At 34.5% G+C, this 26,076-nt stretch overlaps 1 protein-coding gene across 2 annotated transcripts; it reads left to right on the forward strand.

The window, feature by feature from the left end:
• Positions 1 to 571: 571 nt before the first annotated feature.
• Positions 572 to 23,835, forward strand: adra1ba (adrenoceptor alpha 1Ba). Of its 2 annotated transcripts, XR_012397227.1 has the most exons (3): positions 572 to 1,731; positions 20,026 to 20,791; positions 23,110 to 23,835. XR_012397227.1 is itself a non-coding variant. In XM_001921978.8 (2 exons), exons 1-2 carry the CDS (start codon positions 804 to 806, stop codon positions 20,556 to 20,558), a joined length of 1,461 nt encoding a protein of 486 aa, XP_001922013.4. In that variant the 5' UTR covers positions 572 to 803; the 3' UTR covers positions 20,559 to 23,835. The 2 variants fall into 2 exon arrangements, 1 of the variants encoding a protein (XP_001922013.4); XM_001921978.8 differs by having other exon boundaries at positions 20,026 to 23,835.
• Positions 23,836 to 26,076: the final 2,241 nt, after the last annotated feature.

Raw genomic sequence — 26,076 nt, forward strand, 5'->3', positions numbered from 1 at the left:
GAACCTGGTTGCCCATTACAGATTACACATGACATGCCTCCTTCCAGCAGATCTCTATTTGTACAGATGTGTGATGGAGGAAATCTGTCTTATTTACACAGTTTATAAGCTTTTTATGAGTTCTCAACTAATAAACATGACACCACATGTATGAACATACAGGTTATTCAGCCCAACATATAGCATTGGTTTGGATGCTTGGTAAATTATTTTATGCCATACAAGTTGTTTTGTTCATTTCTGATCTTGATGTATTTTATGAAATCCCAGAGTATGTCTAAATGTTAAGTTTACCTATTTGTTCCAAAATACAAGTTTCTATTTTATAATGAATATTTAGTAGTGAGACTGAAAAGTTAGTTAGTAGTTATTTACAATAAAGAAACAATACAGATAGTGACAAGTTTTAAGAAATAAACATTACAACGGCTTGCCACAGAAGCACAGGTTAATAGTCCGTAAATGCGCACCGGTCTGCTTGGTCTGATTGCCTGTAGTCTCCATAGGGGAGGGAGTTTGGCGAATGCAGGAGTGGTCAGAGACAGTGCGCTGGATCAGCCGGGAACACCGGGAGAGACACTGCGGAGAACTCACACCACCAAGTTCCGGACACGCGCATCTCCAACTGGACTTTATGCAACGTTTACAATTATGCTCTTTTTCTATTTCGCGCTCGTTGCGCAACAGAACTTACGGATCCTTTGAAGCCTTGGTCTTTACTGTCTGTTTGGTATACAACATAATTTACGCATTTGAAGGTGAAACCTGCGCTTACTTTGGTATGGAGGCACTGCAGAGGCAAGATGAGTTCTGATACAGATCATGCCGCGAACTTCTTAAGCAATGCGTCCTCCGAACTGTCCGACGTCTCCAATTCTAGTTCCTCTGGAAATGGGACCGCACCGAGCTCGTTCAGCCTTAGCCGCGCGCTTCCACTGGGCATGGTTCTGGGCGCTTTTATTGTGTTTGCTATCGTGGGCAACATCCTCGTTATTCTGTCTGTAGTGTGCAACAGGCACCTGCGCATCCCGACCAACTACTTCATCATTAATTTAGCGATGGCTGACCTGTTGCTGAGCACAACTGTCCTGCCGGTGTCTGCCACGCGTGAAATCCTCAACTACTGGGTGTTCGGGAGGATCTTCTGTGACATCTGGGCTGCAGTGGACGTGCTGTGCTGCACCGCGTCCATCATGAGCCTTTGCGTGATCTCCATCGACCGCTACATCGGGGTGCGCTACCCGCTGCAGTACCCGAGCATTGTGACCGAGAAGCGGGCACTCTTGGCCATGCTGGGTGTTTGGGTTCTCGCCTTCGTCATCTCTATAGGACCCCTGCTCGGGTGGAAAGAACCCCCTTCAGAGGATGACACAGTTTGCCTCATAACAGAGGAGCCGTTTTACGCGCTCTTCTCCTCTCTGGGCTCCTTCTACATCCCGTTAGCGGTGATTCTGGCCATGTACTGCCGCGTCTACATAGTTGCCAAAAGAACCACGAAAAACCTGGAGGCCGGAGTGATGAAGGAGCACATGGACTCCAACGAGCTGACGCTCCGGATTCATTATAAAGGCTCTCAGACGCAGGAGGACTGCACCAAAGGTCACTTGAGGAGCTCGCTGACAGTCAAATTACTTAAGTTTTCCCGAGAAAAGAAAGCTGCTAAAACGCTTGGTGTTGTTGTTGGCATGTTCATCCTGTGCTGGTTACCATTTTTCCTCGCGCTACCCATAGGTAAGTATATTTTTTACTCATTGAAACCTCGCTTAATACAAACATTTTGAGGAGTTCTTGCAACTCTAGGCACCCTTGTCCTACATTTCATTGACAACATCAAGTGTGTCTTTATTTTAGCAAATCTTTAAAGTTGTTTAATTTCATTTACCATATTTTTATCAAATTTATAAACGTTTGTAAAACAGAACATAGCTTTTGCGTTTTTAGTTTTCTTTGGTGTTACGACTTTCCCAAATTTATTTATTTATTCATTTATTCATTTATTTATTTATTTATTGCAAAGTATGTCTTGTGTTCCTATTGGAAGGTTGTTAGTAGCTTTTAACAGTGTTTTGCAGTACTGCTAGGTCTAATGTGGTTTAGTTTGATCAAGATCCAGTGGGCCATGTAAATCATTCATAAAATGATCATAAAGTGTTAAAATTATGAAGTGCAATCTTAAAATGCTGCAAATAAACTTAGATAGACTTGTTAATTTCCACCTGTCAAATTTTAAACAGTAACTACACTGAAAAAAAGGCAATGTCTACTCCAAAACATCCCATTTACCAGTTTCTACACTACACTAAGAAGTTACTTTTGTTCACAGAAGCTTAATTTATTAGTTCAAAAAACAATAAACAGTCATTTTAATGTATATATATATATATATATATATATATATATATATATATATATATATATATATATATATATATATAAATAATTTCAGTGTGAATATATTTGCAAGTTTTGTGATTTAAAGATGAACTTTCATCAGTTGTTGCTCCAATGTCATAATCCTTCAGAAATCATTTTAATAGGATTATTTGCTGTTCATAAAAAGCTGTATTTATCTTTATTTATTTGTTTGTTTGTTTTATTTTATTATTATTGTTGTTGTTGTTAAAACTGTGAAATTACTATTTTAGCAATGTAAAAAAATTGAGTACTCATCAAGGACACATTAAATTTATCAAAACTCACTGCATAAAAATTAACTATGTGACAATATTTTATTTGAAATACATTCTGTTTAACTTACCGTTCTTCAAACATTACTGAAATTAAAATGCATCAATACAGTGATAGCATTTTAAATATATATTTTACAATATTTCTGTTAAAAAAATGCAGCCTTGGTGAGCTGAGAAGAGACTTCACATGAACTTTCATAATGAAATTATTATAAAGTCGAAAATATAATTTAAAACCTACATTCATAGGTATGTTCATTCATACTAACAAAGCTTAATGTTTTGTATTTAAAAAAAATGAAATAACTCTTTAAATTAAAGTTGGTTGTGCAATATAGGAGACATTTGACTTTTTACAGGCTGCCATTATGCATATAGTTCGTCCTAGCTATAATTTAAAACACAGAACCAGACATTTCATGCACTATTATTATTATGTCATAAAAGAGTCCTAAGTTAGAGACAGTCTGCACAGAATGCCACATTATTTCATTAGTGTGTGATAAGCGATAAAGTTCAACCTTCTTGAACAAATAAGAAACAAACCCATGTGACCACAATAATTCGATTTTTATAAATATTTGTAGCAGTGTGTGTCTTCTTTGGAATTTTTCAGTATTTACAGTCATTCCTGAGGTGGATTATGAGCTTGAATGTAAATTATTCTGTCTACTGTAGAATTTTTATTTTTTTAAAAAGCATGTCATGCTGACACATTAAGAGACATTTCACAAAGGGAACCGGAACTTTGAAGACTGAATATTTTTTATGATTTTAATTAGACCTGTCTTTCTCATTCATTGTAGTCCATCTCTTGTTAAACAACAAGTACAATATCTTGTAAAATGTCTATACAGTGAAGTATTTCTTAAGGTTATAAATAAAATAAGTGAAATTAAGAAATGTTCACTAAAAGTGGTTAAATAGTGCATTCATGGAACCTTTATTTTAGTAACACTTTAGTTTAAGTAGGCTACCAATTTGCACTATTAACCAATGGCTTATTAGCTACATATTATTAAAACATATTATCTGTTTCTTAGGTATAAGCTTTAGTAAATAGTTCATATTTTATTCTAATACCTAAACCCTACCTTCATAATTATCTATAAACTGCAAATTAGGAATTTACTGGGGCAAAAATCATAACTAATGGGTTATCTATTGCAAGAATTGTGTCTTAAACTAAAGTGTGTCCTTCACTTCAAAGTGTGTAACCTGTATTGTAAGTTAAACAAAATTAAATAAAACTATTAATAATATGAGTTTATACTTTGGTTTAACAGTTATTGATAGACATTTAAGTGTATTGCACACAGTTGAGTTAGCAGCTGTACAGTCACATTGCTAGTGGCATTATTTAAAACAATCGTGGCAGTAATTTTTCAGATTGAATGTCAAGATAGTGCCTCCTCTGACACTTTAGAATGTGATGCTGTTGCCAGGAAAAACTACACGTCTCCAGTCCCAATGCTTCGTTGTTCTTGGTCTGTTTGGTCTGTTCCTGGTACCCAATTCAAACATCTTAGTTGGACATTTAAAGGAGCTGTAAGTAAAAACTGTGAAAAACAAGACCTTCCACGACTTTCTAGGTTTCTATGAAAGTTTTTTCAGTGAAAATTAAAAGGTGTGACAATTTTATTCTCTCCTTATTTCTGTGACGAGAAACACATGCTTGTAATGAAAGAGCTGTTTTGCACTGCAATGATAGGGTCAAGTAAAGAATAGGATTAATAAAACTATTATCTCTCACTCATATATTCAGATCAATACAGTCTATAGAATTTAATGAGACAGTTCACCTAAAAATACAAATTTCCTTACCACTTACATGTTACCTTAATTTGGAGTTGTAACGATACATTGTTAAACTAAGATATTGCAATATAATTCAAACAAATTAAATTTAGTAATGTTCAACTCAATTTGTTTGTTTAAATTCAGCCCAAATATTTTTTTACAACCTTTACCTTTAAAAAAATGAGTAAATCCAAGGAATAAAAAATAAATAAAAAAAATTTTCAGTGTAAGAAATAATTTTTAGAGTCTTATGTAAATAAATATAAAAACACAATATTGTATGTTGAAAGTTTGTGCTTATGGTTATCCAGAAAACTATGAATAAGATCCACCAGCACCTCTTAAAATAAATTAATATTATGTTGCTTTTTTCCTGTTGTTTCTAAGATTACTGCTAAAGACATAAACGTTGAAACAATATAATATATAAAGATACATTATTCTTCCCTAATATTAAACATTTGTTTGTGATAAATGCACAAAAATTACCAAATGGTTAGAAAGTTGAACTTGTGATTAGGGCTGTGCGATTAATCGAAATTGAATCACAATCGCAATTTGAAACGTTGCAATTAGCTAATTGCAAAAGGCTGCAATATAAAAAACAGAAAAAAATATCCATTGATGCCATTTTAAATTGTAAAGAAATCTGTGTTTTTGAAACAAATGAAGACTTAAGAAGTCAATGATTGATTTAAATTCAGCCTGACATGTTTGCTGCTCCAAAATATTTTAAATGTCTCTCAAAATAAAGTATATTGTTTTCAAAGCGGAAAAAGTAGTAATTTTTACCAAGACATAAAAAAATATGTGTTTTAGAGCAGTAATCACAATACTGTGAAACCATGATATTTTTATCCAAGGTTATCATAGCGTCAAACTCTTATACCGGCCCATGCCTAGTCGGTAATAAGGGGATATTTTATTTTCAAAGTCACAGACACCGAACAGAAACAGGTCATTTGTAAGAGCTGTCGCAGAATTGTTGCCACAGCAGGAAGTACAACAACCTGCACCTAAAAAAGCATCACAGGCACCAGGAGATAACTAACGCCATAACTCACCACTGTTTGCTCTAAAGAAAAATGTGTGTTTAAATTTTAATAATTTAAATAAACGTTGGAGTTAGTTAATATCTTTTCAGTTTCTTTTTTTGACTAACACTCACTGCATTTTAGCAGTAAGAAACTACGATACAGAATATTGAGCTGATGCTTAACTAACGTTACAAAATTAAAATCACAAATCAAATCAAAATCGCAATATGGGTAAAAAGAAAAAAACTACAATTAGATATTTTCCCCAAATCGCACAGCCCTACTTGTGATCGAACAGCTGCAGATTCGCTTTTCTGGTCCTGGGAAAAGTTTCAGTTTCTATACAGTAGGTGCCCCACTGCTCTGGGTATATGCTCACTGTGTGTGTGCTCTTACTGGTTGCACTTCTTACTTGTGTGTGAATCAAAATCGGATGACCAATTTTGAGTTTGGGAAGATTGTACTTGTCAATACTCACTTTAGTTTACATACTTAAATGACTTATCTTTAACGTGGCTATTAAATGATGATTAAGGAATTAAAGGTTCCATGCAGTTGCGTCACTTCACTCCCATTCATGAATGCTCTTTCTTGGCACCATGGTAAAGCATAGCGTTCATCGGATGTGCACTTCAGAATCTCACTGGAAGTAGTAAGTCATTCGGGTAATTCTGTTTTTCAAATTCTATAAACTCGCACTTACTACTTGGCTTGCATACTGTTTTTAGCATACTGGATAGTATGGAAATATGCGATTTTGAACAGTCCAAGTTTTGTATCAGTATTGTTAGTTTTTAAGATAGCTATAAGCTAGTGTGCTCCAAAACAGTGACAAAATTTGCATTTAGAAGATATAAAACTGACATAAACATGTAAAGCTTGTAGTTTGTCACCTCCACCTAAATGGATCAACGATTTTATTCACATCACCTCATACTTCTGTTTCTCATCAAATCATGACCAATCAAATGCTTTCTAGTTTCTGAGATGCCCCACCCCTTCAAGATGCTTTTAAATTGCTTTTTATTTGATGCACTCGAGGTCAATCATTCTCAATGGCAGAGTGGTAATAAAACAAAACACTATTGGCTGTTGTTTTTTATAAAGGGGAGGAGCTACACTATGTCCCTCCCTCTCTTCATGTTTCGATTGAGCTTACATCAAACATTGAATAAAACTGCACATTTAAAAACCGTTCACGAAATCTGAATTCACTCTAAAGCTTAAAAGATTCAAAGATGTCATCATAAAAGTAATCAATCAAGCTGTCTAATCCAAATCAAAGTCTTCTGAAGAGACTTTGCTGATGGAAGATTTACAACGCAAATACTGCACTCTCTAATCTGCTGTAAAGGGTGAGTGAATTTAGGCAGAGCTTACATATTTGGATGCTCTAACCCAGGGGTCACCAAACTTCATCCTGGAGGGTCGGTGCCCTGCAGAGTTTAGCTCCAACTTGCCTCAAAACACCTGCCTGGAAGATTCAAGCATACCAAGTAGACCTTGATTAGCTTGTTCATGTGTTATTGATTAGGGTTGGAACTCACATCTGCAGGACAACGGCCCTTCAGGTCTGAGTGTGGTGAACTCTAACCCTTCAAAGCAGGGGGGTCAAACTCAGTTCCTGGAGGTCACAGCTCTGCACGGTTTAGGGTTAATCTTTATTAAACACACCTGATCAAACTCATCGAGTCTTTCTGGTTTGCATTAAACCAACAGGAAATGCCACGGTCATGCTAGAGTCTGAGGATGTGAAATTCTGTCATATGGCGCAGTAAAAATGTGCAGGATAAGACAAGATGATTAGACATAGTGAGTGATTGATAAAGATTAGATAAAGTGAGTTATTGCTCCATATTTAACATTTCTACAGAGAGGTCCATGTGTTGATTTTTCTATTAGTCTCACACAATCATGTGATTTGATTTTTAGAGTTCATCTAGTTTAAACTTTGGAGCGCACTGACATGTGAAACTTGTCGCATGAGCTTCCGCAAGGGGTGCCACTATTCTATAAAATAAAATCGCTGTCATAAATATTTTGGGCGTGAATAAAATTCACGCATCTGTAATTAAAAAAACGTAAAGGAAAACAGAACAAATTCATAATTTTATGAGGGTACAATTCCAAATCTGCGATTAGAACAGACACAGATATGACATTTTCTTTGTCTGTTTGAATACTGACAGATGTCTTGTTATAAGTAAACACCATTAAGTGATTTCCAGAGACATTCTGCGCTCGCTGCCTGTAACGTTAACTTACATTTTGCTCACTATCCTCAGCCAGTTCTTAATTTTGATTCTGTAAAATGTCCAAGAAACACAGCTAAAATCGACCTCATTAAGTATCAACCTTTATTACAGCTCATGACATCCATTTCACATGAGGTAATAACAAAAATATTATCTGAGATGGTGTGTGGGAGCTTGAGTCCCCAGTAAGCGAATAGTTGTGATCGATAACTTTCGTTTGTTTATTAAAGCTGTGACGTAATTTTGACAATGGAGTGTTGCTTTTTGATTCGTACTCGTAATCAGGTCTTCGTGTCCATGGTAAAACTGTATTTTGTGTTTGTAAAGTAAAGTCATCGTAAATGGATCAGTCATATACAAACAGACAAAGAAAATGTCGTATCTATGTCTGTTCTAATCGCAGATTTTGGAATTGTACCCTCGTAAAATTACGAGTACGTTCTGTTTTCCTTTCCGTTTTTATAATTACAGATGTGTGAATTTTATTTACGCTCAAAATATTTATGACAACGATTTTATTCCATACTATTCATTCATTAATTTTCCTTCGGCTTAGTCCATATAGATCAGGGGTCATGCCTTTGGACTTCCTCTTAGCTCCCAGAGGAAACTCACACGAACACGAGGAGAACTTGCAAACTCCAGTCCACACAGAAATGCCAACTGACCCTACAGGGACTCAAACCAATGACCTTCTTGCTATGAGGCGACAGTGCTAACTACTTAGCCACCATGCTGTCATGGGTGCCACTAAGTGTGGGTAAATTAGGATTATTCAAGGGGCCACACACTTTTGGGGACTCCAAAGATCTGCTTAATTAGTATTAACAGTACTGATAGGGGCCCCAACCTAAAATAATCCTTCATAGTGCCCAACATTGCTTGCAGCGCCCCTATCACATTTGAATGTATATGAATGGAGGTCTATGGCGCGAAAAGTGCAGTGTGATGGTGACTTTGGTGTGTTGAAGCAGGGTTGGCATTAAACAGGGCTGCAGATCTACTGGAAAGTTTGAGAATACTTTGCTGTTAGAGCTCTGATGCATTTGATCATCTGAAGAGCACAATCTCACTGGAGCTGCACTCATTAAAAAATTATTTAAATCAACATTAGATTTAGTAGTATGATTAATAAAATCACTTTAGTTAAAGTATTCTGATCCTGTAATTGCATTAATGTACTTAAGTGCATTCATGTGTTCTGCGTTAATGGAAAAGTTTACAGTTTCAGTGGCAGTTCTGCATCAAAATACTGTCTGTTTTATTGATGTTGAATGGAAGGTTAACGCAATGGGGAATTTGATCATGACAAATGTCTGATTGTGTCAGTGAAACAGGGCATATTTATCTTTAATTAATGACAGAGTGCAGGCATTGATGTTTAAGCTGATTCTGTATTTTTTGCTTCAAAGTATTATTTATATTCTGGTTATTGCCCAAATGATGTTTAACAAAACACAGAAAGTTTCACAGTACATGTGATAATATTTTTTCTTCTGGAGAAAGTCTTATTTGATGTATTTCGAATAGAATAAAAGCTGTTTTTAATTTGTTTTAAACAATTTTAAGGTCAATATTATTAGCCCCTTTAAACTATATATTTTTTCGATAGTCTACAGAACAAATCACTGTTATACAATAGCTTGCCTAATTACCCTCACCTGCCTAGCTAACCTAATTAACCTAGTTAAGCCTTGAAAAATATCTAGTAAAATATTATTTACTGTCATCATGGCAAAGATCAAATAAATCAGGTATTAGACATGAGTTATTACAACTATTATGTTTAGAAATGTGTTGAAAAAATCTTCTTTCCGAGGAATATTAAATGCAATTCAAGAGCACAAATAAACTGAAAACATCTATAAACCACAAAATGTAGAAATACATTAATACATTGTTAATTAATGATATTTTTGTGCAAATTATCGTTAATTTCTTTACGACACACTTTTAGATATTTATATGTACCCTTAGGTACTATATGAATACCTTTATGATACCAGTTTGGACCCTTTAGCTACAAATGTGTACATTTAGAAAAGGCAAAACCCCAGCGGCAGCCTGTTTATTTCTGAAAGTGTATTTCTTGAAAGCAATTCTATTTAAAATCATAAAGCGTAATCATACACTTTTGGCTTGGATTTTGTGATCATATTGGGAGTTCAGTATTATGATTTGTTGGAGTCTCGACATGAGTAAACTGTTACACCACCAGACCCTTGTGTTTACTCACAAAAACAGCAGTATTCGTGGATGAGAGCCAGTGCAACTGATGCAGACAATTCATTGCGGAAACATAATTTATGACCTCACTATCTGAATCAACAACCTTGACGTGTGTGATGTTTTGAACTGAAAGTGTCATCAGTCCTGTTAACCTGATCACTAAATTGAGCAGTGGATTTGAGAGCTGCTGAAGTTTGTTGAAGTCTCCTGCAGGAATGTGCTAGAGATGCCAATATCTTCAGCTCTCTCTTTTCATTCCCAGGCTTACTCCCTATTCGAACCCAGAGGAGTGGGAATACAGGAGAGGTACCATTCCCACCACTGAAAAAATCTGGTCAAAATTCAAACACCCTCCTATATCCACTTTATGACCCGCAAGTTTAGCTCCCAGTGACCTTCTTAAGGGTCATATTAGCAGATGGGCTGATATGTTTTCCCTGCAAATGAGTGAGGAAATATTTTGAAGGAAAATATATTCCGTGTGTTTAACGTTTAGGAGTTCACTTCCCTTTTCCAAGTGCCTTTGTTTTCATATGCTGTGTTATAAATATTGGAGTGATCTGGTATATAAGAAGATTGTCATTTTAAGATTTCTTTCAAAATGGTGGTAAATCGGTTAATTTCATTAGCTTGGTTGGAACTTTACGTATTTATGTAAAGTATCCATGCTTAGTGTTTTTGTTTTGTTGCTAGTTTTTGTTTAGTTTTTTATTTTGTTCCTGTTTTTTTTTTTCTGGTTTTAGGGTGACATGGTGGTGCTGTGGATAGCACTATCACCTCACAGCAAGAAGGTTGCTAGTTCGCTGGTCAATTGGCATTTCTGTGTGGAGCTTGCAAGGAGTTTTTGTTTCTGGTTTAGTTTTTTTGTTTTGGGTTTGTTTTGTTTTGTTTAGTTTCTGGTTTGGGTTTTTGTTTCTGGTTTTGTTTTGTTTCTGGTTTTAGGGTGACACAGTGGGTAGCACTACTGCCTCACAGCAAAAAGGTCACTGGTTTGCTGGTCAATTGGCATTTCTGTGTGGAGTTTGCATGGAGCTTTGTTTTGTTTCTGGTTTAGTTTTTTGTTTCTGGTTTGGTTTTTTGTTTCTGGTTTGGTTTTTTGTTTTGTTTCTGTTTTTTTTTTCTGGTTTGGTTTTTGTTTTGTATGTCATGTCAGTCAAAATTAACTAAACTTGTGAATGCTGAATAGTCATATCATTTAAAACTAACAGTCCTCATTTCATTACTTGAGTTATACATACAAACATGTTGAACTAGTTGTCCAAATCTGCAAATTTTATAAAAATCTCTATTGAAAACATGTTGTAAATTGAACAAATTCATGAATAATTTACAGACCTATGCATGTTGTAGGTTCAGTTCCAATATGTACTGCAAAATTGTTGTGCACAGCTCTACCCAAAGGAAGTTTATGTTTGTTGTAAATAAGGGTGTATTTATTCTTTTGCACAATGCTGTAAATAAATTAGAATTGTAAAGAGCAAATGCAGTGAAAATGTGAAACATACATATTCAGTGTTTTGTACTCAGATACCTCACTAAATGCAGTGACGTTTAACATTACCGTAGTATTCAAACAGCCGTGCAAATAGTATATAGTGCTGTCTTGAGCATTTTCACTAAGTGTGACCAAAATCTGACTTTTTTTTTTGCATTGGAGGAAAACATAGAGTAAACTTACATAATCAAAACATGACAAAGCCATTTGACTAACTTGTTCATTAACAATGGGCATCAGGACTTTCTTGATGACACTGACATTTTCATTGACACAAATACTTGATTTTGAGGAATGAGCTATCCATTTTCAGCAAGTGACACTTTTGCTGGTTAGCAACTAGGTTTAGGAGTTTGTACTATTTGTTTTGAGAAGTGCATTAACTGTTGTGCACAAGTAAATAGTGTTGTGAGAAATGCACCTGTAACACCTGGGTTCACTTCAGGAAGGCACAAGATTGCAGGATTTATGGGGGTGAACACAGGAAGAACATGGGTGAACACAGGAAGGACATGGTGTGAAAACAGACAATGGCTGTTTCTCAATATGCGTTCTTCAGCGGTCTTGCGTCCTCGTGTTCTCGTGAAACGTCATCATCAGCTGCCTAAGTTCAGTTCCAATACTCAAGACCGCAAGTACGGAGGACGCGTGAAACTTCCCGGATGTGTTCTTGATATCGAGGACGCACTAATGCAGACTTGAGCACCGAACTTGCTCTGGAAGTCCCAGAAGTCATTGCGATTTATTATTAAAGTTCATAGACATGAATTATTTACCTTAGGAGTTTCCCTAAATGAAACGGTGAAAGTAAACATTACCATGGACATCTTAATGAAGGAATAAACACATTAAGGGTGTTTGTTTGCTGAAATTCGTATTAAAATCTGTTTTATTTATATTGTGCAGAGTATATTTATAATGTTTTTATGCAAAGTATATATTTTGAAAAGGGCAAAAACAATAAATCGTTGTATGAATGCTGTAATGTTTAAATAATTTACAATTTAAAACACGTGAAGGTCATGTGACCATCAGGAAGATCGCAGCATCTCAACTCTCAAAGGACGCGTTCTTTGCCCTCGCGGTCTCCTGAGTTCGTTCTTCCGAGGACACCTGGCAAGACCGGTCTCCACAAGAACACAAGTCCGTTCTCTGCGTTCTTGGAATTGAGAAACAGCCCATACCAGACAATGGCTGCGTCCGAAACCGCATACTTCCATACTATATAGTACGCTAAAATCTGTATGCGAGCCGAGTAGTATCCGAATTCATAGAATTCTAAAATCAGTATGTGAGAAGTACCTGGATGACTTACTACTTCCGGCGAGATTCTGGAGTGCGCATCCTATGCACGCCGCGCTATCCCATAATGCCCCACAAGAGGATTCATGAATAGAAAGGAAGCGACGCAACTAATGCAGATGGGTCACGTGACCATGACAAAATGGCGGATGTAGTACATCCGAATTCCTTCATACTTTTCACATTCATACTGTATAGAATGTACTTTTCTAACGGCTGAGTAGTACGTTCAAATTCAAATGCAGTACCTACTGAGTAGTCTGTGGTTTCGGACGCAGTGAATGAGTGAACCAAATGAAAGAGTATATACTCAGGAAAATAATGACACTGATGATACACAGGGGATAAACATAGGTGGAACAGATAAACATTAACTAATGGCGGGAACTAGAACAAAGGAGCACATGGGGACGGTCACATGATGTAAAAAAACACAGGACCTAACAGCACCAAAGCGACTGAGAAAAACTGTAATGATACCCTTTTATAAATCTGTACTGCAGGCTAAAACTAAATTATATACAAACATATGGATAGATAGATATTAAAATATTTTGAATTTATCTAGTTGGTACTAAATATTAGTTTACATAATATTAGCTAATCCAACTTTTGATGTAAAAAATTTGAGATTGTCATATGTATTCAGTTACAATTGCTAAAAGCAGTGTTCCATGCCTCAGGCCGATTGTTTAATAACAGCTGATGGTCCGGGTCAAATTGAATGCAGCTAATTGAAAAATCAATGACTGCTTTGCCACCAGGCCACATGAGAGTTTATCCATCAAATAATGTGTTTTCTTAGGAAAGAAGTCCTATTTTGGCAGTGATTTCCACAGTCTTAATTTAATCTCAGATGAGCTGAAAAACTTTAACAAAGCTCACGTGTGCAAGGTGGTTTCTCAGAATGTCAGTTAAAGAAAAAAGCTTGCGGTAAGATTGTTTGTTGGCAGGATTGCCGTAATTTATAGACGCTGAGGCTGTGAAATGTCTGAGTGACATGTGGTTTAGTGAAGACTGAGGTGAGAACATCTTATCATAATGAAATAATTCATTTACTGGCAGAGACAGAAGCAGGCGGCAGGCCTCACACCTGTGGCTCTTCTTGGAGTGTGTTAATGAACCCAAGTCTCATTCGCCTCTGATCCACAGCAAAGTAAACCACTTTAGTCATTCACACTGTTCATGTGAAAGGATACATTGAAAAGGAAAATATATACAGTATAGGCCTATAAAGCTATATGAAAGGTATGGTATTAGTAGCGGTTTTCAGAAGATCTAACAAAATAACTTACGAAGATGGTCCAAAAACTAGTACAGCCAAATATATATGTTATAGAAAAATATTAAATACAAATTTAAAAAGAGAAAAAATCAAGAGAAGCAAAAAAATGAAAAAATTTAGTTGAAATTTTGTACTTTGTAATTTTGTTTTTTGCAATATTTTGCTTGAATTTAATTGTATTTTCTTTCAATTTCTAAATGTTTGGTGACTAAAATATTATTTAAAAATATATCTATTTAATAAATCTGTTTTATTTAACTGCACCAAAATACATTGCCTTTATTCACTGAGAAACGCATACAAATATACATTTTCAAAATGGGGTGAACTTGATTATGCTGAGCCAATTATTAGTCAAGCAAAACTATAAATCAGAAATAAATCAGAAAATCTTAATGGACTGAATATCATTGACTGAATGTTTACTCGAATACTTGAAAAGTATTACTTTTTTAATTTGAGATCACTGTCAAACATATTTCCCAAATTATTGCTTAGAAAAGTATCTTAATTGCCCAAAACAGTGAAAAATTGTGTTATTCCAAAAACACAACCTCAGCTTTATTATTCACATTTTAAAACTGTAATCAGTTTCAAGAATACAATCCAACACAAACTTTATTTGCTCTTACTTTTTCTTTTGCTGAGAAAGATGCATTTAATCTGCACTAAAGGTAAAGAATTATTAGCCCCCCTGAATTATTTGTCCCGCTGTTTATTTTTTTCCCTAATTTCTGTTTAACGGAGAGAAGATTTTTTTTCAACAAATTTCTAAACATAATAATTTTAATAACTCATTTCTAATACCTGATTTATTTTATATTTGTCATGATGACAGTAAATAATATTTTACTAGATATTTTTCAAGACACTTCTATACAGCGTAAAGTGACATTCATAGACTTAACTAGGTTAATTGGGTTAGCCAGGCAGGTTAGGGTAATTAGGCAAGTTATTGTTTAATGATGGTTTGTTCTGTAGACTATCGCAAAAAAAAAAAAAAAAGCTTAAAGGGGCTAATAATTTTGACCCTAAAACGGGTTTTAAAAAATTTAAAACTGCTTTTATTCTAGCCAAAATAAAACAAATAAGACTTTCTCCAGAAGTAAAAATATTATCAGACATACTGTGAAAATTTCCTTGCTCTGTTAAACATTAGTTGGGAAATATTTAAAAAAGAAAAAAAAATTCAAAGGGGGGCTAATAATTCTGACTTTAACTGTACATATACAACTAAATTGGGCTAAGAATAGACCCTTGTGGAACAGATTTTTGAGATGGTGCTGGCTAAAGTTAAGGACAGCTTTTGAGAGATAAAAACTTTTGACATTTGGACATTTTCTAAGTCACTAACCAAATTGTCCAGAGCACCCTTACTTCAACATAGAAAAAATAAGCAAAACGGCCTAGCAACTTACTGCGAGTTTTGAAGCTAGCTTCTGCTAACGAAACTACAAACTATCTTCAGTAAACTGTATTTATTTAAATCTCTGACTCGGGCTCTTCTTCATCTGACACACTGGACATTCTTTGGGCTCAAACTGTAAATTATCCCTACAGTTTAATAATGTCCCCAATAATAATCCTTATCACTATTAATTTGGATAAAGTTTTTTGTTGTATTTTTTTAAATAAAGACCTCAAATTAAACAGAACAGGTTAATTCAGACATTCTTATTGCATTATAGGGATGTCGATTTATACATCAGACAGATTTAAATAACCTATCTAAAAGTGCATGTAGCACTATATAGAAATTCAAGTATTAAACTAGGACTCAATATTCAATATACTCGATATGCAATGTACAGAAAATAATCAATAGTAAGCCAAGACATACCAATATTAGACGATATTTTTCACCAAGGGTGTAGAATTAACATGGACAAAGGTGTCCCCACCATTGTCGAATAAATCTAGACCCATATGGTTATCACCATGCATGCCCACTTTACTCATTACAATGAAATCAGACAAATGTTTGAATACACTGGAACACTGGATAAAGGGAGGTTCAAATTTGTGTCTCATTGCTTTTACATATAAAAAGTCACTTTTTTGTTTAATAAAATGTTATATATATTCCAGAAAAGGATGCATGGATGCATCCATCTGTGAAAACTTTCAGAGTACAGATTTAAATAAAACCATAAAGTCTGTAATATGTTAAAACAGCCTATAAAAATATTTGTGTAACTGAATTGAAAATTAAATTGCATAAATTGAAAAATTAAGACAAAATAAACATTCAAAATTGTGTTTTGGGGATACTTTCTTACATTAGACTGAATAACACTTAATAAAAAGTAAAAAATAAATAAATAAAAAGCCTTAATTTCGATATCCCATTAAAGCTTTAAAAAAAACTGAGTTTTGGCTTATTTTTGTCTAATTGGTAAGATGAGATGAGAGTAAAGGAGACGAGAGCCAAAAAAGGGAATGTGAGCTGCACATCAGGCATTTAGAGAAGAGTGAAACAGTGGTGAATTTCCTTAGGGAAAAGTGAACTCATAAACTCGTGAGCGGAGATGAGCTGCGCTCACAGTCTGGAAAAGCAAGATGGATTCGGGTGACCTTTTTGAATGTTTCAGAGTCTGGAGGAGTGGAACGCTGAGAAAGATTTGCAGTTTGAAAATGCCACCTTTCTAAGAGCCAGTTTGGTTTGTTTTAGGGGTTTTTTTAATAGATAGTTGGGTGAATCCCGAGTAAAATTATAAAAGCACTTTTGTCATCTTCATCACAAGACATTGATTTTAAACTTAAGATTTTTTTATAGGCTTACTAAGTTCAAAGTCATTCTTGTAAAAGCTCACAGAGTGCAGAGCAAAGGAAAGGTTATTCAAATGATGCTCTTTGTTCCGGGAGGAATGTGTGCAGAAATGGACTTATGAAAGGATATATATATATATATGTGTGTGTGTGTGTGTGTGTGTGTGTGTGTGTGTGTGTGTGTGTGTGTGTGTGTGTGTGTGTGTGTGTGTGTGTGTGTGTGGGTGTGTGCGTGCGTGTGTGCGTGCGTGCGTGCGTGTGTGTGTGTGTTGAAATTAACATCAACTATGAATTTAAAAATATATATTAGTTGTTTGCTCATTTTGCTGATTTAGTTAACTAAAGGAATCTTGTAATAGAGCAGGGTTATGGTGAACTGAGACTTTAAGTAAAACATGAAACTAAATTCAGGGGAAAAAAATTTGGATTTTTTTCCACCACAAAATCTAATATTTTATTATTAATATTTTACTATAGCTTAATTTTTTACATTGTAAAAAAAATATAATATTTTGTACAATAAACATTTTAAAAAATGGCAAAAAATATATAATTTTACAAATTGAATTCAAAATAATAATTATAATACATTAAAAATATATTTGAAAAAATAAAAAATTATTTAGTTTTAGCTCTTGTGTCTAAAAACACAATTTAATTTGAATAGTTTATTAGTAAATGACTAAATCAATATTAACTATAATCAAAAATACTTTACACATATTTTGCATTTTCCGTTCTTGTTAACAAACGGAGCTATTATAGTTAACTAAAAAAAGCTATAATTAAAACTATAAAACTAAAAGCAATCAAGAACAAAATTATATAAAATAATGTCAGACGGATAAAAACATTTGTGAATCTTTTTGAACCCCAAAAGCAAAACACAGAAATAAATAATTATATTTTTCATAGTATTTAATATTGTGATCTGCTGTATTATCAGGGGCGGATTTTGTGATTTGGGGGTCCTAAACAATTCCAGCTTACAGGTGTCTAACAGTCCTAAAATGCACTATTTCTACTTTTATTTACTTTTTGTTTACAGTTCAGTTAATATGACGCAAACTAGAATCCACTAGAGCTGCAAAATGAATCAACGCAACACAAATTTAATTAATGTGGTTCATTATAAATGTTATTTTCTCAAAACAAAGCATAATCTCGCAGACATGTCTTAATTCTATTTTATTTTTCTGCTGAAACAAAACAAAACAATATAATCTAGGCTATCACAGACATAATAAAGTTTACAACAATAAAAATAAATAAGTAATAATAATTTCAAAACATTGCCACCCATAAAACCAGCACATTTGAATGGTGTTTAGAGACATTTTGGGGCCCAACAGTCCTAAAATGCACAATTTTTACTTTTATTTATTTAGATTTTAATTTTAATTTATTTAGTTTTTTTCATATCACATAAAACATCATTTCTATGCTCTACTTTTTAAATGATTAGTTTTCTTAAAATTAATTTACAACTAAAAATAATAATTATACAGTTGTAGTCAGAATTATTAGACCCCCTTTGTTTTTTGATTTTTTCTTTTTCAAATATTTCCTGAATGATGTTTAACAGAGCAAAGAAAATTTTTACAGTATGCCTGACAATATTTTTTCTTCTGGAGAAAGTCGTATTTGTTTTATTTTGGCTAAAATTATTAGCCCCTTTAGGCAAATTTTTTTTTCTATAGTCTACAGAACATACCATCGTTATGCAATAACTTGCTCTAACCTGCCTAGTTCACCTAAATACAGTTAAGCCTTTAAATGTCACTTTAAGCTGTATAGAAGTGTCTTGAAAAATATCTAATAAAATATTATTTACTGGATCTAACAATTTTGACTTCAATTGCATATATTTTTATAAATTTGACTGCTGTGCTAAACTACTCTATGATTGCGGTGGTGGACAATTTTGTGCAATGTAATAATAATGATAATATTATGATATTATCATTACATAATATTAAATTATTTTAATAATATACATTTTTATTTATATCAATAATATTTAACTACGTTTAAATTTTAATATTTTGCCTCACCATACAACATATGATAGAAAACAGTGTTATATAGTTTATAGGTATAATTTATACTAAATATTTATTGGGGGGCCCCTAAATTCCTGGGGCCCAAAGCAGCCGCTTACCTTGCTTATTGGTTAAATACTTGAGGATTACATTACATATATTTTATAATTCACTGTAAAACCCAAAATGTTAAGGTAACTCAAACCATTTGAGTAAATCAATTGCAACAAATCATTTAAGTTCAAAAACTAGTCCTAATGAGTACTGTGAATTTACTTCATTTAAGTAAACGAAGCAATTTGAGCACAGTAAAATACAATAAATGAACTCAAACCAACTGAGTACTGTAAAACCCAATAAAGTAAGGCAACCTAAACCATTTGAGGTAAAAAATAAAAAATAAAAACTAACCTATATATCCATTTAAGTTAAAGTAATGAGGTATTTAAGTAACTCATTAACTTCAACAGTGAATTCAAAACTCTTTTTAAATGAGTAGAATTAACTTTCAGTCAATTTTGAGTTAACTACAATCATTTATTTGATAAAGTTGACTGTTGGGTTTTACAGTATAGTGTTTACATTTAATTAAAATAATAGAACTTTTTTTTTCTTCAGATTTTTGCCAGTCACAATTTAATGACAGTTAATCATGTTTTGTTCACCATAATTGTCCTGATCAAAAAACACTGAAAATAATGCTTCATTGCTAATTGTTGAATTTAAACAAACAAATGAAGTTGAACATTATTGCATTTAGTTTGTTTAAATTCAGCCCATATAAAATGTTTGCAACCACTTACCTTAAAATAAAAATATTAAATCCAATGAATCGTTTGTTCAGTGTACATATTTTCATATTTGTGTGTGTGTGTGTGTGTTTGTGAGCAACTTGATGATGAAACTGCATTGAAGAGAAAACATAAAAGACAAATAGATCTTCACACAATGTTCATGAGAATATGAGTGGAAAAGAAAAAAAACATCTTCAAAGGAAGTTTTGTCTTGTAGTAAGTATGTGTGGTTGTGGGTAAATGTTGGTAAATTCTGCCATCTATTGGTGAAAGAAGACAAAACATCACACATTCAGATTGTTTACTCTTTATTTCTCCTGTCTTTAGGATCATTCAACACCAGTCTCCGTCCTCCTGAAACCTTCTTCAAAGTGATCTTCTGGCTGGGCTACTTCAACAGCTGCCTGAACCCCATCATTTACCCGTGCTACAGTCGGGAGTTCAAGCAGGCCTTCATTCGGATCCTCCGCTGCCAGTGTCAGCAGAAGAAGCAGCAGGGCTGGAGGGCGTACAACTACCGCGTGCCTAACGCCAACCATGTCTACTCAGACACCAGTTCCATCTGCATGAATGGCAGCCTGCAGACCCTGGCTCCATCGCAGCCCAGCCCCACGTTATTCAGCAGAGTCGTGGGCTCCCGTCCCGCATCCGGTCTCCTTCCAGGCTGGGGCCCCTGCACCTCCTCATCCTCCTCGTCCCTCTCTGGAAGCCCGTTTCCTGGGATGATGAGATCCGGCTCTCAGGCCACAAGTCCCTGTAAATCCAACAGGATGGCTTTGCTTTTTCCCAATGGACAGAATGGGAAACGAGAGGCAGAGCACGGGGTCATTTCTAGACACACACCTGAGACTACAATATAGCTGGGTGTAAATGATGACTTTTCCGGCAGTCTGGATGACATTTTGTACCTTGTAGACATGAAAAGCATGGCGGATTTTGGCAAGCATGTCTACAAGATGTCATTTGAAAGGAGCTATGTAAGGGATTATGCAGGGCCATGACTGACAATGACGACTTAAGTAGAGGATATGACCAGATAGAGAAACCCTCCATCCTCAGCAGTTTTTTATATGGATGCTTCAATTGTTTTAAGGTCTGAAGTTTAAATTATTCTTGTTTAGTTTTTAAGGTGTACATGATAGTTTGTTGCATGTGATTAATAAATTTCTTCATCAGAGCAGTAGGTTTGTATTGTATAAACAGGGTTATCAGATGTCTTTGAAAACAAAAAATAAATAAATCTGCTTATACATAATTAACAAAATATATGTAAAGGATTAGTTCACCTAGAAATGAAAATTCTGTTAATCCCTCACCCTCTTGTCCTTCTAAACCCCCTGAGAGCTTCATTCTGAACACAAATTAAGATATTTTAGATAGAATCCAGAGTAGAGTAGAGAATAGAGTTCTCTGACCCTCCCCAGCAAGCATTTTTTGTTAAAAGATGTCTAATAGACGTCTATCAGATGTGTCAACATAGCCATCTTGGCTAAAACAAGGCTAAATTTGGGTAAAAATCTAATGAACGTCTAAGAATAGGCCAAAACTAGGCATCAAATAAACAGAAATGAATGACTGCACATATAAAGTCTGTTTAATCTGTCTATTTAATCACTAGTCTTGAGCTATTCTTAGTTAGATGTCTATTCGATTTTCACTGACAGCCTTTAGCCTTGTTTTAGCCAAGTTCTTATGTTTAGATGTCTATTAGACGTCAATTAAACAAAAAATTGTTTGCTGGGTCCACACTGCAGAAAAAGCTGGGTTCCACACAACTGATTCATGATGGGACAACATGAAGAAATTAAGTTAACTTATTAGTTTTTACAACTTTAAGTGGATTGAACATAAAAAATTAAATTGTCCCAATGAAATGTTGAAAATTGGGATGTTTCAGTTCATTTAATTAAGTAGTTTGAACAAGCAACAACATTTTTGAGTGTATAGACAGGAAAAGTCCAGAGAAGTTCAAAGTCCAGAAAAGAAACCAAAATGTGACATCAGTAGTTTAGCTGTAATTTTATTATGTTTTTGTTCCAAACCAACTAATATCTTCTTTGTTCACCTGTTTTTTCATGTCAGATTACACTGTAAAAAATGGCAGGTTTTACATAATCACATTGTGTTGGAACAACATGAAGGAAATAAGTTAAATTTAAGTTAACCAATGAAAAAAGTGGATTGAACTTAAAACAAGTAAGTTTTCCTCTCAAAAAACTCAAGAAGTTGTTTCAGCTCATTTTAAATGAGTTTTAACAAACAACAAAATATTTTTTTTAGTTTAAGGTGCGAGTTTACAGGTTATCAATTTAATTAATGTGATAAATTTTTTGCCACACAAAACTGTTCCTGAAGCTTCATATGATTTCAGTTGAACCACTGAAGTGACATGAAATATTTTGCCAATGTTTTTGACTACAAATGTGTATCTCATTCAGTCATTGTGATTGATTGCTCATCACACCTGGGTTTCAGTTTTTTTATTTTATTTTTAATTTTTTTGACAAATTAATAAGCTACCCTAATTCTTTCATGTAGATTGTGTGGAACCCAGCATTTTTATTAAGCAGTGTCAGTTAACAGTTTTATCAGCAAATGTGTATTATTAGTCTGACCATGCCTAAAAAATGCATTAGAGATTAGTGTGATTATCAATAAAAAAATCCATTGTAATGATAGAAATATCTAATGTAATGCACTGCTGTGAAATTATGGAGACACATTACTCCGTCTGAATATGCAACATTTGCCAAATTCCATTCTATATTTGTAATGAGAATGGATTGTAAATCACTTCGAGAATTTAAGAGAACTTTCAATGCAGATATCTAACAAGCAATTTAGAATCAGGTATTTAAGGATTCACATACAAATAATTCTTAAAAATAATAATGACTAGCTAAATTCATCATCCATTTGACCATTTTGTGGGATGTAAACAAAAACAATACTCCCAGCGTATTTCATGTTTTGTATTTTTAATTTTAATAGCTTCAGCAAATTCAAAAAGAGCAACATATTAAATAATGTTATGATAGCTGTTTTAATGTTATGATTAAATTGCCTTTTGTTATGAAAAAGTTTGAAAACAAGCAGGAAATGTTCATGGGTCAGTGACATCACCACATTGAAATGATCTATAGGCTATATATAGCATTATATATAATAATTATTATCAATAAAACATTCTCACCTTAAATAATAAGCATAAACAGTTTTAATTATTGCAGAAATAAATTTAAAAAACATCAGAATCTGTCGAAAAACTCCATCCAGAAACAAGTGAAAATCTGGGGTTATTCAAAACGCCAAATCCCCCTCTTCTCCCATTTTTAACATCCAGAACGTGTATAATTGTGTACATAGAGCTCTAAATATGTGGATTCTGAGAAGTCTGTATTTGGCCTGTAGATTGTGGTCGTCTGCATGAATAAAGGGATCAGCTCTGCACCTGGACGTCCTGAACGCAGCTGTGAGCAACACTGACACAACGCACCATGACTTGCTCACTGGGCTGTTCTTTTATTTATTTCTCTTTTTGATCTTCATGTTATTCTTCAGCTTGTGTCAGAGTTTTAATACTGCACTGTTGCTGGACTGGTCTGGATTATTGCTTTCGTTGTAAATCCACGACGTGTTGAGGATGTCAGCTGTCTAAACCCGTTTTCATTTGGGCCGCTTTTTAACAAATGAACGAATGGCTTGAAAAGCAACTTTTTGACTGAACAATTCGAGGCACAAGCTAACATTGTATGTGCGCTGAAGCAGCAAATTGGATTCTTTCAAGGTGTAAATGTGTTATACAACAAGACTTTGTACTTAACGAAGAAATATGGTCACTGGTTTTACATTTGCTGCTCAATTGCGAGCATTCAGTGGATGTAAAAGGAAAATATCTTTCACTTGCAGTTTAATTCAGGCTTAATTTTGTTTAAGGGAAACATCAGTGTGTCGTTGGCAAGTGTGTATTTCTCCTGATGTGTTTTTCTTCTTCACTATTGAACATCTTATTCACTAAGTGGACCAGATCCAATTTGTCCTCCTATATTTAGTGTTATATTGTGTGCTGAAGTACATGACTTTTTTCTTTTTTTTTTCTCAATGCATAATGAAGAATAAATTTTATTTGTGAAGGTCCATGTTGTCGTGATTTTGTACAGTAAGTAATTTTCTATTCAATCATTTTTTCAAACACCCACAGGGATAGTTCACCAGAAAATAAAAATGTACTCACATTTACTTTCCCTCGAATGGTTCCAATCCTTTATAGTTCCTTTGTTCTAATGAACACAAAATAAGGTATTTTAAAGAATGTCAAAAACCTGTAACCATTGACTTCCATAGTACAAATATTATGGAAGTCAATAGTTACAAGTTTGCAACATTCTCCAAACTATCTTCTTTTGTGTTTTATGATTCAGTAGTTAGCTACATTTACACACGTTTTTTTTTTTTTTTTTACTACAAGCTGAAAACTTTAGGTATTTTGTCTTTTCATTTACACATCTAAAGTGTTGTGGGCTTGAAAATGTAAACTTTTAAAAACGGTTTTAAAGTGCAAGTGTAAATATAACTTGAGTGAAAAAGGATCACAAAGAAATAAGCAGTGCTTTCTATGTAAATACCCAAAGATGGCACTTTATAAAAAAACTGTGCTGTTTGCATTTGAATATATGTAAACAAAAAATCCAGTTGACACACAATGTCAAAAGATGTAATATTGGTTTGATTTAGGTTGTCAACATCTACGCTACGGAAAATGTTTTTTGACGTCCAATAGCATTGTGAAATGACATTGATATTTTGTTGATTTTAGGTTGTGTTGTAAAGTGACCAAAACGTTGAGCCAACATCTTAAACCAATGTCATGTTGATGTCAATTACTGACATTTATTTGTATGGCAACAAATTCAGGGACTGCAAGATTTCATCTGTTATTCACAGACAATGTTGTTCTGTTGGCTTCATTGAACATGGACCTTCAGCATGCACTGGGGCAGTTTGCTGCCGAGTGTGACAAGGCTAGGATGAGAATCAGCACCTCCAAGTCTGAGGCCATGGTGGAAAAGGGTGGTTTGCCATCTCCATTTTGGAGGAAAGTCCTTACCCCAGGTGGAGGAGTTCAAATATCTCGGGGTTTTGTTCACGAGTAAGGGGAGGACGGAACGTGAGATTGACAGGCGGATTGGCGGTCAGGCGGTCGATGTACCGGTCCGTTGCGGTGAAGAAGGAGCTGAGCCGAAAGGCAAAGCTCTTGATGTACCAGTCAATCTACTGGTTCCTACTCTCACCTATGGTCATGAGATTTGGGTCATGACTGAAAGGACAAGATCTCGGATACAAGCGACCAAAATGAGTTTCCTTCGAAGGGTGGCAGGGCACACTCTTATGGATAAGGTGAGGAGCTCGGAGTAGAGCTGCTGCTCCTCCACATCGAGAGAAGTTAGATGAGGTGGCTCGGGCATCTGTTTCGGATGCCTTCTGGATGCCAACCTAGGGAGGTGTTCCAGGCATGTCCCACCTGGAGGAGGCCTCGGGGAAGACCCAGGACACGCTGAAGGGGCTATGTCTCTCGGCTGGCCTGGGAACGCTTCAGGGTACCCCCCTGGAGGAGCTGGAGGAAGTGTCTGGGGAGAGGGAAGTCTGGGGTTCTCTCCTAAGACTGCTGCCCCCTTGACCCGTCCCGGGAAAAGTGGCAGAAAATAAATAAATGAATGATGAATGTATTTTGTCTTTGCTAAGTTGACAGTACCTATTTTTTTTATATTAATATTATCATCATTATTGTTTTTGTTATTATTAATGTTATTTTGCAAGATACTTTTATTCAGGTTAATGTGCATTTTAGAGACATAATTAGGTTAATTAAGCTAAAGATTGATTAGGCAATGGCAAACACTGAAATACAGTTATTTGTTCTGAAATATATAATTTCTTAAGGGGACTAAAAATATTTATCTTTTAAAAAGCATATAAAGTGCTTTTATTTCAGCCAAACTAAAAATAAAAAGATTTTCTCCAGAAGACGAAAACAAATAATATTTTGTTAAACATCACTTGATAAATATTTGAAAAATAATTAAAACTTCACTAATAATAGTCCCTTTAAATCTATTCAGAAATCCATAAAACACACTATTTCTCACACAGATTTCATATATTTATAAATATTACAAATATTTGATTAAATCACTGTTCGCATTAAAAATTGAAGGAGTTCCCATGTTATTAATGTAACTGCAGCACCTCCTAAATCCTTTATGCATTTGTATGGCCATGCTAGTAAATGTGTGTTCACTTCACTCCCATTAGCTGCACACTGCAGGTGTTTTGACAGCTGTCAGATTTATGCTCTGTTTGTTGCTCTGCTGAAATTGT

This window comes from Danio rerio, chromosome 21 (genome assembly GCF_049306965.1).
Source record: "Danio rerio strain Tuebingen ecotype United States chromosome 21, GRCz12tu, whole genome shotgun sequence".
Lineage (NCBI taxonomy): Eukaryota > Metazoa > Chordata > Actinopteri > Cypriniformes > Danionidae > Danio > Danio rerio.